Genomic DNA, 13,801 nt, shown 5'->3' with positions numbered 1-13,801 from the left:
TAGCGACAAGTGTGAGAAGTGCCTGGGGCTTCAGGCTCCAGTGACAGTCTGAGGGCTCTGGGTACAAATGGCTCAAGCTGCTGAGGTGGGGGCTGGAATGCGGAGGGTCGTAAGTTGCTCTTGGGGTGGGTGCACACACAGTGGGGGGAAACGCAGCCTGGGAACACGGAGGAGGTGGGACACCCATGGAGGGAGGGGGATGCCTCAGCTCACCTCCAGGTGGGCCACGGTGAAGATGACAGGGTCCATGAGGAAGACGCGGCTGGACTCCTTGTTGATGGATGCTGCGATGACCTGCGAGTTCACCACCAGGGAGGCGCCCCCCTGGCTGCCCGTGCTCGCCTCGCCCACCAGCTTCACCGTGGCGTTCTCAGTGGACAAGAAAAGGCCCAGGTTGTTGTAGAGGATGAAGACGACCTTGACCACCCCTGGGGAGGACAGGTGCAGCAGCGTGTGCCGTCAGCCCTCAGCCACCAGGCCCTCCGAAGCCAGGCCGCGGCCCAGGTGACTGGGGCTCAGGGAGCCCTTCCACGGGACCACTGCTCAGTTCCAAACGGCAGGGCAGTGGGCCAGGACACACAGTGGGCTCACTTCTCACTTGCTGTGTAATCCCAAGCGAATTGCTAACTTCTCTGAGCCCTAACGTCAAATGGGACAATCCTCCCTGAGCTATGAGGATCGACTGCTACTGCCCAGGAGGGAACCCTGTAGACTGCAACGCGTCTTAGGCTCTGTAGGTCCTTGGGGGGCACTCCACGAGTTCCCTGAAACGTCACACTAGCTTGAGCGGAAGACATCTCTGTGTGTTGTTATGGGTCCCAACTTTTTCTCAGGTTCTTCAACCCGATGCAAGTTAAGAACCGCTGTTGTCTCTAAGTGGGCAGGGGGGCCCGCGCGGCCTGGGCACTGACCATTCCGGCTGTTCTGCTTGATGGTGTTGGCCGACAGCTGGATGGAGTTCTCGCTGGGGTACTCCTGGGGGAACACCAGCTCCTGTACTTGGCCCTCCGTGTTCAGGACTGTGACCTCCAGCACTGTGGGAACAGGGGATGGCAGGGCACACGTGGTTGGGGGCTGTCCAAGTCCGGGGGCCCGGGCTGCAGCAAGAGGCCCGAGGTTGAGGGCCAGGGTGCCAGGGAAGCCCTGTGGTCGCTGGGCTGGGCGGGCCCCATGGTTCAAGAATTGCCTCAAACTTGCCCCACTGTGAGCGCCGCACTCACCCACGTTCTGCTTGGCGGCCAAGAAGCGGGCGGGCTCCCTGACGTTGTCGGCCAGCAGGAAGGCGCCCTCCTCCAGGACGTCCAGGAGCATGGTGGCCGTGTGCACCTGCTCCGTGGCGTTCATGTCCTTCCAGGACTCCAGGGCCTCCGGCCGCAGCAGGTTGTCCACCGTCTCCACCACAGCCTGCGCGGGCAGGGGGCGGTGCCGTGACTGCCCCACAGCCTCCCGCTCCTGGGGCTGGGCCCTGTGTCCCCTCCTCTCAGCCTCTGTCCCCAGTGCCGCCCGAGGCCCGCCCCACCCTCCTCGGCGGCAGGAGCCTGGGGCCTCACCTTGATGTAGTCCTTGCAAGTTCTCTCCCGCTTGTGCATCTAGAGGAGACAGAGACGGAGGCGCTGTCAGGCCCGGCCTCCCGGCCCACTCCCTGCACCTCAACGCTCACACAGCTTGCTCCTCTGTGTCTGCCACCGCCCCGGGGCTGGGCCACGAGCAAGAGCCGTTCCTAAGGATCCCCAATCCCTGTGACCACCCCGGGCAGCCCCGGAGGGAGACCCAGCGAGCCTGGGGTCCGTCCGTCCTTCCTCTCTGGCCACCGTGGGGCGGCCCAGCTGGGAGGTCCCAGGCGGGATACTCCTGAGCCCCGAGGGCAGGCCCCCCACCCCCGCTGGCCCTGCCGCCAAGCCCCACCTTGTTGTAGTTCTTGCCGGCCGACTCCCGTTCGATGGGCCGCAGGGCCTGCAGCTGGGCGTCCAGGATGTCCAGCAGCTGCTCCATCAGCTTCACGGAGGAGGACACGTCCCCCGCGTAGATGGAGCCCCGGGTGTGGCGGGCCAGCTCGCTGGCGATGTTGGCTGCGTTCTCCCCGCTCTTGATCTGCGTGAGGCGGGAGTGGCCCGCTCCGTCAGGGACCACCTTGCTTCCCCCATGTTCCCTGTGCATGTGCCTGGCCTGCTTGGCCCCTCAGCCCTCTCCCCGCTGCCCTCTCCCTCCCCATCGTCTCCGCTCCCTCTGCAGGCCAGGGAGGGGACCCCACAGTCCTGGCTCCCAGACCTGCCAGCCCTGCTGTGCCCTGCGCCCGGCCGCCCGGGGCCCGGTACACGAGTGCGTGTGCCTGTCTGGGAGGGGTGGCTGCTGCTGGTACCTTCTGGGCCACCTGGTTGACCCAGGGGGAGGTGCAGTTGCTGAGGTCAGGGCCGCGGGGGTTCCAGAGCCCCAGGGCCGGCAGACACTGGAAGGAGGCGATTCCTGCAGGGGCAGACGGGCAGACGGACAGGGACAGAGACGGGAGCCACAGGGAAGGAGAGATGGATGGCCGAAACAGGAGAAAGGAGACAGCAGAGGAGGGGACGAGTGGGTAGGAGAGAGGTGAGGGGACGTGGAAGACCAGGCATGAAGCGGGCCGGACAGTCAAGAGGTGTCACTCTGAGGTGACATAAGCCACCCTTCACTTCCCATAAGCCCTCCCTCTTGGCGCCCCTTCCATCTTTGCCTGCCAGAATTAGACCCTTCCAGGAAAGCCCATCCTGGAAGCCCTCACTCTCCGTGGAGCCTCTTCTGACCCACCCCTTGGATCCCTGGAGACGGGGTGTGTGTGTCGTCCACGCCCGGCACTTCCAGGGCCCTCTGTCCTGCTTCCAGCTGCTCCATCTTTGCCTGAGGCCAGGACCCAAGTCACCTCCTGAGGGTGCCCTGCAGGGTCTGCCCAGAGCTTTGCTCGCAGCAGATGCTCATTGTCGAAGGAGGCGACAGGCGATGGGTGGGGGGCACTAACTGATCTAGGAGCCCTGCTGGGCTCTGGGGACACAGCTGCAGAGGTCAGATGTGACCCCAGCCCACACAGAGCCCCTGCTTCAGTGGGAGAGATGGACAGGTAAACGCATCTACACTAAACTGAGTGGGGTGCACGTCCTCCATCCCTTCCCTGGCCAGACCAGCAGTGGCTGGCCCCCAAGCCAGCCACAGTGGAGGTGATCACAATCTCTGCACTCACCTCGAGTCCCCTTGGGGCAGGGCCTCTCCACCAGCATGCCCTGTTGGGTGGCCGGCCACTGAACCCGCCGCACCTCTCGAGGTTCACAGAAGAGCTCTGGGGACACGTGCAGATTGGGGGCCGGGGGCCGCCGGGTGCTGGGGGCCGGAGCCGTGGCTAGAGGCAGGTCAGGTCCCAGTTGGTTGATGGCACCCACGGGGTGCGTGGTGAGGGGCGCGCGGCGGAGTGGGGTGGTGGCTGCGGGCGAAGCCGTGCTGGTCAGGGGTGTGGGCCGGGCTGTGGTGGTTGTGCTGAGGGGTGGGGAAGTGGCTGGGCCTGGAAGGGAGAGGGGATACGAGACAGAGTCACCCCTAAGTTCAACGCCCTGCCACAGCGTGCCCTGGCACCCCTGCATCGTCCTCAGCTACTGATGTGGAAAAGTGTCTTGGTCCCCACTGGGTCTGGGAGCAGATCTCCCCCGGCCTCTCTGCCCACAGAGGTCCCTCACACCCACATACCCTCTAAAGCATTAAACAGCAGCCAAAACTCACTCGCGCACCCTGAGGTTTCAGAGGGCAACCTGAGAGAACAGGCCAGGAAGGTGTGGTCTGGGGGCTGCCGGACACAGCCCCCTCCCAATCTCCTGCTCTCTAACCTGGCTCTGTCCCTTTCCTGGGGGCCTCGGTTCCCCCTCTTGCAAACGAAGCTGGACTAGACTGGGGCTCCCTGGAACCCAGGGCTGCTCAGAGATGCTTAGGGCAGCTGAGGGGATGAGACTCTGGAGGCTGACCACCCCATCACCAGCTGGGGTTTCTTCTGTTTTACCGATTTTGGGCTTCTACCCAAGATTTGGGTTGACGGGGGTTGACAAGGGCCAGGGCTAAAAGCGCACAGGCTCCTAGGAGAGGCAGTGCAGCTTAGTGGTTAGGAGCCCAGAGTTCTGGGTCCAAATACTCAAATGAGGAACCCACCCCCCCATCCGCCCAGTCTGTGCATCTCCTCCTCTGTAAAATGGGGCAGTAACCATCCCCATCTCATAGACGGGGAGGGTTGGATCAAGTAGCAACTGCCTGTCACAGGCCGTGTGACTCTGACCTCCAGGGCTCCCCAAACCCACCTCCAGATCTCTAATTTCTCTGGGAGCGTGCCCCCATCCTGGGCCCAAGGAGGCAGCGAGCGCGCGCGTGCTCACCGGCACTGGGGTCCGGCGGCCCGAACTCTAGGCTGTAGCGCACCACAAAGTAGTTGTTCCAGACATAGAGCTGGTTGTCGCGGGGGTTGTAGTCCACGGAGGACACGAACTGGTAGGGGTTGGGGAAGGCCAGGCTGACGGGCTCCTCGCGGTTGGCGTTGGTGTTGAAGGCGTAGTCCACGCGGTTGCCGGCCGCCTCGCTGTCGTCGTCCACATACACGGAGCGCAGCACGTAGAGGACCCCGCACACCATGAAGGCATTGGAGGCCGAGCGCTTGTCGTAGCCCGTCTCCCACGTGCCCTCGAAGCGCAGCGTGTAGGGGTTGAGCTGGCTCACCACCAGCCGCCCGTTGTTGCCCTCAGTGGCGTAGATGACCCACAGCCCGTTCTCGTCCACGGCCAGGTCGATGTCGGTCTTGCCGCCCCAGCGGTAGGGCGATGTGTCGTGGTAGTTGGCCGTGTTGATGACCGTCTCCCCGCTCTTGATGCGCGTGCGCAGGTCGTATTTGACGATGTTGCGCGTGCGCTCCTTGTTGTAGAAGACGGCGCCGTCGTAGACCACGAAGCCCGTGCCGTCCACGCGGTTGGGCAGGCGGTAGGTGGTGGTGTGGCGCGCGGCCACGTAGTCCTCCCACGAGGCGTACTCGGTCAGCGTGTCCGTGCGGTAGGGGATCCAGGGCATGACGTAGATGCGGTCGCCCGCCTGCAGCGGGTCCTTGCACCACGCGCCAGACTGGTGCTCCGACTCGTGCGTGGAGGTGGGCTCCAGCACCTTCTGCAGCGTCCCTGGGCACACGAAGACTGGGCCGGGCGGGTGGGCGGGGAGTGGATGAGCAGGGGCGAGGGAGGAGGGGGAGAGAGAGAGAGGGGAGAGAGAAGCCAGTTGGTCACGTGGCCGGGGGAGCCAGGCTGTCCCCTCCTGCTGCTGCAGTCACGGTTGCTTGGTAGGGCTGGTGATGGGAAGGGGGTTTCCGGGCAGGGACCCCTGCCCCGCCCAGCTGCCCCTCTCCCTGGAGATGTCAACCCTGGAGGCCATTAAGAGCAGGGTTAGTGGGGGGAGGTGGTGTCCCTCCTTCCTTCTCTGGCTGCTAGAGACCCCACAGGCTGGGGATGAGGGGTTTGGCAAGAGCCCTCCCAGATACATTCTGTGCCTTAAGCGGGGCGGAAAGACCTCCTCAGAGCAGCTGCTGGCAGCTTTGAGGCTCCAGGGACTCAGTGCCCTGCCCCTTGGCCATCGTCTCCACCCGCTATGGAAGAGCTAGAGTCCAGGGTCCCATCCTTCACCAACCACACCAGGACACAGATTTTTTTTTTTTTACTCCACTTTCTTCCTCCTGCAAAAATTGCAAGGTAGAATGATGTTTCCAAACCCAATGTGGGTGTCGGGAGCACCCTCCTATTCCAGGGTGGAGGAGGCACCCCTAGGTTCCTGATGTAGCCCGTGGCCCCCCCACACCCAGTACCCACGCAATCAGTAGCCAAGGAAGGGTTTTCGGAAAAGTGCAGCCCTCCTGGAGGGCGCCCAGCCCTGCCCCCAGCCGGCAGGGTCTCTCATGGGGTTTGTTCAGCAGCAGACACTGACACTGGTGCACAGGGTCGAGGGGCAGATGTGGGGAGGGAGGGGACTCCCCGGGAGAGCTGGGGAGGGGGAAGGAGAGCTGCGTGGAGGGAAGAGAGACAAGATCTGGGGGGGCTCAGCGAGGTCCTGGCTCCAAGGGAGGCGCGCTGGAGACCACCTGGGAAGAAAGGGTTAGTGCTGGCGGAGGAGAGAGGGGTGAGCAGAGAATTCACTCCAAGGCCCAGGCCCGACCGAGGATCTCTCGGGGGGCAGTCCCCGGTCCAGCTCAGAGGGGGCAAGGGAGGGAACCAGGTGCTAGGATAAAGACCCAGCCCGCCCAGACAGGCCCCCCACCTCCCCTGCCCCGGACCCCGATTTACCTGCAACCATCCCCGGCTCGGGAGGAGGGACCAAGGCAGCGCTGATGTCAGAAAGGTGGGGGGCCCCGCCCCACCCCCCCATTCCCTGAAAAGGAGGAAAACCTCAACTGCATCTCGTTGGCCGCCGCTGGCCTGCCCACCCTGCCCCAATCATCACGCCCCAGCGCCACCTACTCCTAGCCTCCCCTTGCTGACCGGGTGGGGGTCTGGACGCTCACGGTCAGTGGGTCAGTGTGGCCAGGCTCCCCTCCTCCTCCCAGAGTGGTGACATCCAGACACCCCTCCATCCAGGATGGCTGGGGCCTCCCTCTCACCTCCCCACTAGCAGGACCCACAGACAGACCAGGGTGAGGGTTTGCAGTGAATTCTCTGCTCCTGCTGGGCCTGTCACCAAAGCAGTTGGGCCCGAGGGGAACAGGGAGGGCTGGGACCCGACGCCGGCTTGGGGGCCACCCCGGTGGCAAGAGCGGCTTGGACAGGACCCCTTCCCCATTCCCCCACGTCCGGCCTCACTCTTCAGCAGGCTTAGGTAGGGGATCTCCACCCCTCCCTTCACAGCATCAGGGACAGCTTGGCCCCTGGGTCCCAGGCACAAAGCAGCCAGGAACATGCCCTGTTTTAGGAGTGGGGGGGGAGCCTGGGGCACAGAGGTGGGCAGGAACCAGAAGGCTTCTGGCTTGGACCCTGGGCTCCACCATCTCCCTGTCCCCAGTGCCCTGAGGGGTCGGCGCACCCTCTGTGCAGCACACCTGGCCTCCACCCTTTTACTCTGTGCCCAGGTCTCCCCTCTCCCCAAGCCGGGGCCCCTGCCAGCTCTGTGAGGCCTGAGCAGATGTGTCTGAGTGTGTGAGGGGGGCGGTGGCAAGTCTCAGAGCCTGACCTGGTCAGATGGGTGCGGAGGAGGAAAACGTGGTTAGAGGTTCCCCAGGGAAGGGGGAGAAGATGAGGAAGGGTCTGCCTGGGGCCTTTGCCAGCAAGGATCCCTCCCCAGCACCAAGCTCCCAACACCTCCTCTCCCCTCCACCCTCTCCCCACCCGCCCCTTGAAGAGAAAAGATCCAGGGCTGCCGTATCCAAACCACCACCACCGGGCCTGCAGGAAGAGCGTCTGGTGCTGGGGGGAGAGACTCCAGGAGAGGGAGAGTAACGGGGTGTGGTGAGGGGGGACCACAGGCTGGCTGCCCAGGCCTCTCTGAGATGGGGGAGGGGGCAGGGGAGGGGAGCAGCTCGGAGGGACCCGCCCCACCTCCCTCAAAGGGGATGCTCCACAGACCACCGTAATTTCAAGGCAAAAGCAGTCCTGAAAGGCTTTCTCACCCAGCCGTGCCCCCTGCTGCCAGCCTCAGCACTGTCAACTTCCCCAAACTTGCAGGAGAGGAAGCGCCCATCCCAAACATCCCGCCCTCGATGCCCTTCAGCTGCAGCCCCACCCACCGTGGAGTTCTCTGCTCCCCTGCTGAAGGTTAAACCCCCAAGAAATTACGGTGCTGGTGGAAGTCCCCAGACCCGGCCTATGCCTCCCCCGCCCCCTCTCCCTGGTCCTCTAACCACAACAGCCTAGAAGGAACCCTGACTGCAGCTTCGCAAGTGTTTCAGACCCAGAGCAAACGCTCCCCCACCCTGCGCTCCCCCCACCGTGAGGCCCGCCCCCGCCCCCTCGCCCAGGGCTGGGGACAGCTTCGACCCCTCCCCAGGGCTGGGCCCCCAGCTGGTCGAGAGTGGGGTTTGGGGGTGAGGGAAACTGGTGCTCCATGCTCCAAAACAGCTCTGGGCCTTGCAAACGCCAAACCAGAAGGAACTTAAGCCACCAGGAGCCCGAGAGAGAGACAGGAGGAGGAATCTGCTCCCCAAAAGGAAAACCAAGGTGTCCCCTCCATCCCGCCTCCCCTGAACCAGACACAGGTTACACAAGTTGGGGCAGGAAGAAGAGGAGAGAGACGGCTCACCCTGTGCCTCCTGCCCCCAGTTGGGAGCTAGGGAAGGGGGTCCCTTCCTCCCCACCCACCCTGGATGCTTACACACTTCTCCTGAAGGAGGCAAAAGAAGTATGAGAGAAGGCCAGGTCCCCCCGCAAGGGCCAGGGACTAGGAAGGAGGGACGGGGAGAGCAGAGAGAGAGAGACAGAGGTCCTGCCCGTGCTCAGAGAGGAGCTTCCTTGGGTGTCTGGAGGGTGGAAGCGCCCGTGGCCGCACCAGGGCTGGCCCCACGGGGGGTCACCCGGGGTGGGGGAGAGCCACTGGACCAACTTGGGGTGGGGGAGAAGAAGGGGCCGAGGGGAGGGCGGGTCACATGAGTATGGCACAGGCGGAACGAAGTGTGAGTTAGGGGTTAGCATTGGTAACAGGTGCGTTTACCTTTCTGCTCCACTTCTACTTTAAGCATCGGAAGAGAGAGAGAAAACAAATTGAAAAAAAAATGTGCAAGAAAAAAAGAGAAAAAAAAAGAGATTAAATTGCTTTCGTTTCTTTTCTGGCAACACGCCCCCTTTTCCTCTCTTTCCTCACTCCTGGTTTCCCAACCCCGAAGTGCATCAGCTCAGCCTCCCCCCCAAGTCCCTTCTTCTGGGGAGGGTGTCAGGGAGACAGTCACAAGAGGGGGACACACGGGGAGGACAGAGACCCAGAGAGACACGGTGGGAGGGCCACAGGCAGGCAGGCTGACAGAGCCCTCAGGTGGGAAGGGGCACCCTCAGTGCAGCAGGGCAGGGAGGGGGAGCCCCAGCTGGGAGGTGGGCTCTGGTTAGGGGGGCACCAGGGAGGGCGGGGTGGAGGAACCACTCAGATCCCCTCCCGCCCTGCCTGCTGCCCTCCTGCTAGAACCAGGGGCCAGGGGCTGGGGTTCAGTGCCTCCGGGAACACCTTGAACTCCTTCCCTCTCTGCGCTGGCCTCGCCTGCCCTGCCCAGTCCAGCTGGGTTCCCCCAGGCCCTCACAACCCAGAAAAAGCCAACACAGAGGAGGGCGGCAGCGCAGGACACAGAATGACAAGAGGCAGACAGGCAGAGCCCCGGGCCTCAGAGAGTGGGTGGGGGAGACAGAGGCAGAGAGGGAAGAGGCTGAGGTGGGGATGTCACAGACGGGGCGGGACAGCAGGTGGGGCCACAGACACGCTCCCACGCTCCCCTGGGGCAAGCCCTCCCCCAGGGGCCCAGGAACCGGTCCCCCAGTGGGCGGGCAGCACCTGGGGAGGAAAGGGGGCGCGGTTAGACTGTGCTCAGCTGTAAAGCAAATCCAGCGTTAGTCGGCCTGTCCAGTGTGTGTGTGGGGGGGGATCCCACACACCCCCTACCCCCTCCACAGTGGCCCCTACACCCACCCCTGACCCGCCCGCACCAGCACTGGGGTCACCCCAGCCTCGGAAGCCCGGGGCCGGACGGCTGCCCAGGCCGCTCCCCTCCAGGCTCTGCGTCCCTGGCCCTCAGGAACCTCTGACCAAGGCCTCGCTCTCCTGCCCCCTCTCTGGAGGCACAAGCCGAGTTCTGCAGGGCAGCCTCTGGCTCCCTTCCCAGCGCCTCACCCAGGGCCTGGCACACGGAAGTGCTCAGTGAACGTGGGGGGAAAGTGGGTGCCCGGCCTCCCGCTTCCCTGGCCTAGCTTCTGTCACCCTGGTAACTCCAGCTCCCTTCTGGGACCAGCAGCCAGCTCGGCCCCCGGCCCCCGTCTGCCTGTCCAGGGCACGCGTGGCCCGGCTGTGCCCCAGACGCACCCGCCCTGTGTGAGTGCCTGCCTCCCCCAGGCTGTCCTGCCCTCCATCCCCAAAGACCCCTGGTCTCCGTGGGTCATGCCCCGCCCACACCCGGGGGGTCAGCTCCAGGAGGTCTCTTGGCCCCCTTCTCCTCCCCGGGACCTCCAACCTTTGTCCTGCTTCTGGACCTGCACGGTGTCCACTTGCTTTGGACTCCACTTGGACCAGGGGATTTTTTCCCTGCCCTTTATCTCACCTGCCTCAGGAGGAACTGGGTTTGTCGTCTGTCATTAGTTTTACTTTTGATTACCAGTTACCAGCAGCAACACTGATAATTGGTAAGAATCACGACGAGTAGTCACAACAAAAGCAATGGCTATCGAGCCCAGTGCTTACTAGGTGCCAGGAGCTGTGCTAGGCACTTTGAGGGCAGTCTTTCCAGATCCCCGCCTATGGAGGGGAGACTGAGGCTAGTGGAGTGAAGCAACGTGGCCAAGCCCACGTGGCTGGCAAAAACAGGCACTGTTTCCTTCGCACCTATGGCTCGGGCCCACGAGGACCTTTACCGGTGTTCTCTACTCCTGGCAGCACTCCAGGGAAGGCACGCGATCCCCTCCCGCCATCACAGATGAAGATTGGCTCGGCCGGCTGGAAAGGGCACCGGCACCAGGACTGAGCACATCCTGAACCAGGCTCGGGTCTAGGCGCTGGGGGTGAAGACGAGGCCTCTGCCCTGGGGGAGGCGACACCCAGCACCCTGCCCCGGGGGTGGGCTCTGTGGCCAGCCTGGGCCAGCCGCTTCGCACGCATGATCTCTGGGACTCGCGCCTCCTCCTGCAGCGGCCCAGAGAAATTAAGTCACTTGCTCAAGTTTTAGAGCCAGAAAATCCAAGGGCTGGGCTGAGCCTCGACCCCAGCCTGACTTCCCCGCTTCGCTATGCCCCCGCCTCCCACCATCCTTCCCTGCCGCCCCAGCCGCGGGCAGGCAGTGTCCCCAGTGCTGTGGGAGGCTTCAAGGATCAGATGGGTGTCCCCCTCAGGCGGTGGCTGGAGGCCTTGGTCGCTGAAAGGAAAGGGTGAGGAGTAAAAGAAGGTTACAGAAGCACACAGCGATCCTCTCTCCCCCAGCGTAGGGCGTCACCTGCGAGGAGAAATCAAAGGTTGGGGGCACGACTGGGGTGGGAGGGGAGAGGAGGGAGAGTCAAAGGGCCTCCTGCTCCCCCGGCCCTGCCCCCCACGAGCAGACACCCTGGTGTCCCTGCCTCCTCCCCCCTCTGCCCGGAGGCCCTACCTCCGGGTTGACTAAAGCTGGGTGGGGGGGAGGAGAGGGGAACGGATGATGGTGAGGTGGAGGGAAGAGTGAGGGCAGGGAAAACGGGCGATGTCAAGGGCGGGCTGCTGAGGAGGAGAGACCCTGTCTTCGTCTGCTCCCCTTGGCCAGACGCAAGAAAGCCAGGCCCCTGGCTCCCCAGATCACCTTCCTCAGGCTTCGTGGGGGCCTCCAAGAGTCCAACATGGTAGCACTTCCTTTGCAGACAGGAAGTGCTATCATGACGATAGGCAAACCAACCAGGATATATGAATCTTCACACCAGATCTGCCACCAGGCCTCAGAGGGTGGTCTGCCTCTCTATGGGTATAGAGTCCAGCTTCCAGGACTAGGAAGGGACAGGAGTGGGGGCATGTGAGGGGGACAAGAGAAAAGAGAGGGAGCTGAGAGGAAGGGGGGTGAGAAGAAGAACAGGCATGTAAGGGGGTCAAGAAGGGAAGGGATGCGAGAAGAGGAGGGGGGCAGAGGGATCAGAGAGCAGTGAGGTCAACGTCGAGGGACAGGTGAGATGTAAGCGGCCAAGCAGAGGACGAGGGTGTGGCCTCGAGGTGCGTAAGCAAGCCAGGGGCATGTGAAGCAGGGTGCGCAGGACAGGGTAACAGCTACCCGTGGGGAGGGACAGAGTCTGTGAGGGTGAGGGCGGGGCAGGCACGGAGTGTGGACGAGGCTGTCTGGGAGAAGAGAATGTGTGAGGGAGGCAGCAGGGCCCGCTGTCCTCTGTGCCTGGCCCTAACTTGGCCGTGTGTGTGTGTGTGTGTGTGTGTGTGTGTGTGTGTGTGGCGGGTCAAGGTGTCTCCTCCTCGCTGGCTTCTGGGAGGGGGACGGGCCCGTGTCCGCACGAGGAACAAGATGACTCACTGTAGGGGACACAGTCGTACTGCACCTCCAGGTACTTGTAGGTCCCGGGACAGGGGTCGGGAAAGGCGTCGGAGCCAGCAACCACCACGCACTGGGTGCGGTTGTTACACCTGCGGAGGAGAGACAGGGAGCTGGGAAAAGACCGGACTAGACCCAGGGGGCCTCCAGGGTCAGGAGAGGAATGGACACCCCCAAACTGGGAAGGAGCCGTGGAGACCAGGGCCAGGGGCCTTTCCTGGGCGTTGTTCTCTGTTTGCCGCCTGCTCTCTCTTTCCCACCAGACAGGGTCCTCCTACTCTCAGCCCCCACACGGCATCAAGCCCAGGGCTGGGCCTGAGGCAGCGCCCCATAACTGCTTCCCTAGCCCCGTTCCTCACTTTCATCCTGAGTGTCACTGGTGCCATTAGGTCCTTGGTATTCTTCCTAAATTGACCATAAAGCCCCCACTTTGTTCACAGGGTTAGACATGAAGCCACACACGTGAGATGCTGTCTGTGTAAACGTGCTCTTAATGAAATGGTCATAGTGTCTGGCTGTGTCCACCTCAGACCGTGCATCAGACGTGTCCCCCTTTGGACAGCTGCGGTGAGAATCTGCAGCCAGGATAGGGCAGAGCCCCCACCTCATGGCGCAGCCAGCCTCCATGCCCCATGGGGAGCTCCATCCCCGTGAACCTCTCAGGAATCTGGCTAACGTGTAAAGGGAGGCCTACTGAACAACAACAAAAGGATGTTTCTCCTCTGCTGTCCGTCCCTACGATCAGGGTCACTGTTCCCTGGAGTGGGTCAGGTCTCAGCCCCGTGGGACAGCGACCCGTGGGCCTGCAGGAGGCCGTCTAGGGGCTTCCCAACAGGCATGAGGCAGGGGGGCTCCTGAGTCTTCTCTTCAATCCTGCCCTTCACCAACGAGGGTCTGCTCGTGCCCACCCCCCTTCTTTAAAAACAGAACAGTGGGCTCGGAGGGCAAGACAGCTACCTGCGACCCAGCAATTCCACCCCCAGGTGTATTCCCAAAAGAACCGACGCCAGGTGTTCCGACCACTGCTCGTACACACACGTTCACAGCAGCCTCACTCACAGCCACCAAACGGCAGAGCCCACCCAAACGTCCACCGACAGATGGGCCGACAAAGAAACGTGCTCCATCCACACCGTGGAACATTATTCGGCCACAAAGGAAGGGAGATCTGACACACGCTACAACGTGGAAGGACCTTGAAAACATCATGCCCAGTGAAAGAAGCCAGTCACGAAAGGTCACATAGTGTATGATTCCACTGTTAGGAGATATCCAGAACAGGCAAATCCAGAGACAGAAAGTAGATGAGTGGTTGCCAGGGCTGGGGGGGGGGGGGGCGCCGAGGAGTGACTGCTAACGGGGACAGAGTTTCCTCTCGGGGTGACAAAAATGTTCTGGAACTAGATAGAGAAGATGGTTGTACAGCACTGTGCATGTACTCCATGCCAATGAACTGTTCACTTGAAAATGGGCATTTTACGTTAGTGAATTTCACGTCCATATCAAGAAGACAAGAGAAGACCACTGGCCTTGCAGCTGGAGACGGCGCGTCCCAGCCTCCCCTGCACGGGAGGTGCAGGTCCAAGCTCTGGCTGG

The 13,801-nt window shown here is 62.8% G+C and overlaps 1 protein-coding gene across 5 annotated transcripts in view; it reads right to left on the bottom strand.

Annotated features, from left to right (window-relative positions):
- Positions 1-13,801, bottom strand: part of ADGRL1 (adhesion G protein-coupled receptor L1) — a 40,896-nt gene that overhangs the window by 7,418 nt on the left and 19,677 nt on the right. For 2 of the 5 annotated variants that reach the window (XM_058525513.1, XM_058525517.1), the window contains exons 4-13: positions 12,188-12,297; positions 8,671-8,688; positions 4,380-5,180; positions 3,209-3,523; positions 2,360-2,463; positions 1,906-2,091; positions 1,551-1,589; positions 1,221-1,404; positions 912-1,034; positions 214-428 (exon numbers count right to left, since the gene is read on the bottom strand). In XM_058525513.1, the coding sequence (XP_058381496.1) occupies positions 214-428; positions 912-1,034; positions 1,221-1,404; positions 1,551-1,589; positions 1,906-2,091; positions 2,360-2,463; positions 3,209-3,523; positions 4,380-5,180; positions 8,671-8,688; positions 12,188-12,297 (2,095 nt within the window). Of the gene's footprint in view, positions 1-213; positions 429-911; positions 1,035-1,220; positions 1,405-1,550; positions 1,590-1,905; positions 2,092-2,359; positions 2,464-3,208; positions 3,524-4,379; positions 5,181-6,317; positions 7,350-8,670; positions 8,689-12,187; positions 12,298-13,801 lie in introns of those variants that run through there. The other 3 variants (XM_058525515.1, XM_058525516.1, XM_058525518.1) reach the window with 3 other exon arrangements.

The sequence above is a fragment of the Diceros bicornis genome, chromosome 30 (assembly GCF_020826845.1).
Source record: "Diceros bicornis minor isolate mBicDic1 chromosome 30, mDicBic1.mat.cur, whole genome shotgun sequence".
Lineage (NCBI taxonomy): Eukaryota > Metazoa > Chordata > Mammalia > Perissodactyla > Rhinocerotidae > Diceros > Diceros bicornis.
This window is presented reverse-complemented; position numbering and strand designations above follow the sequence as displayed.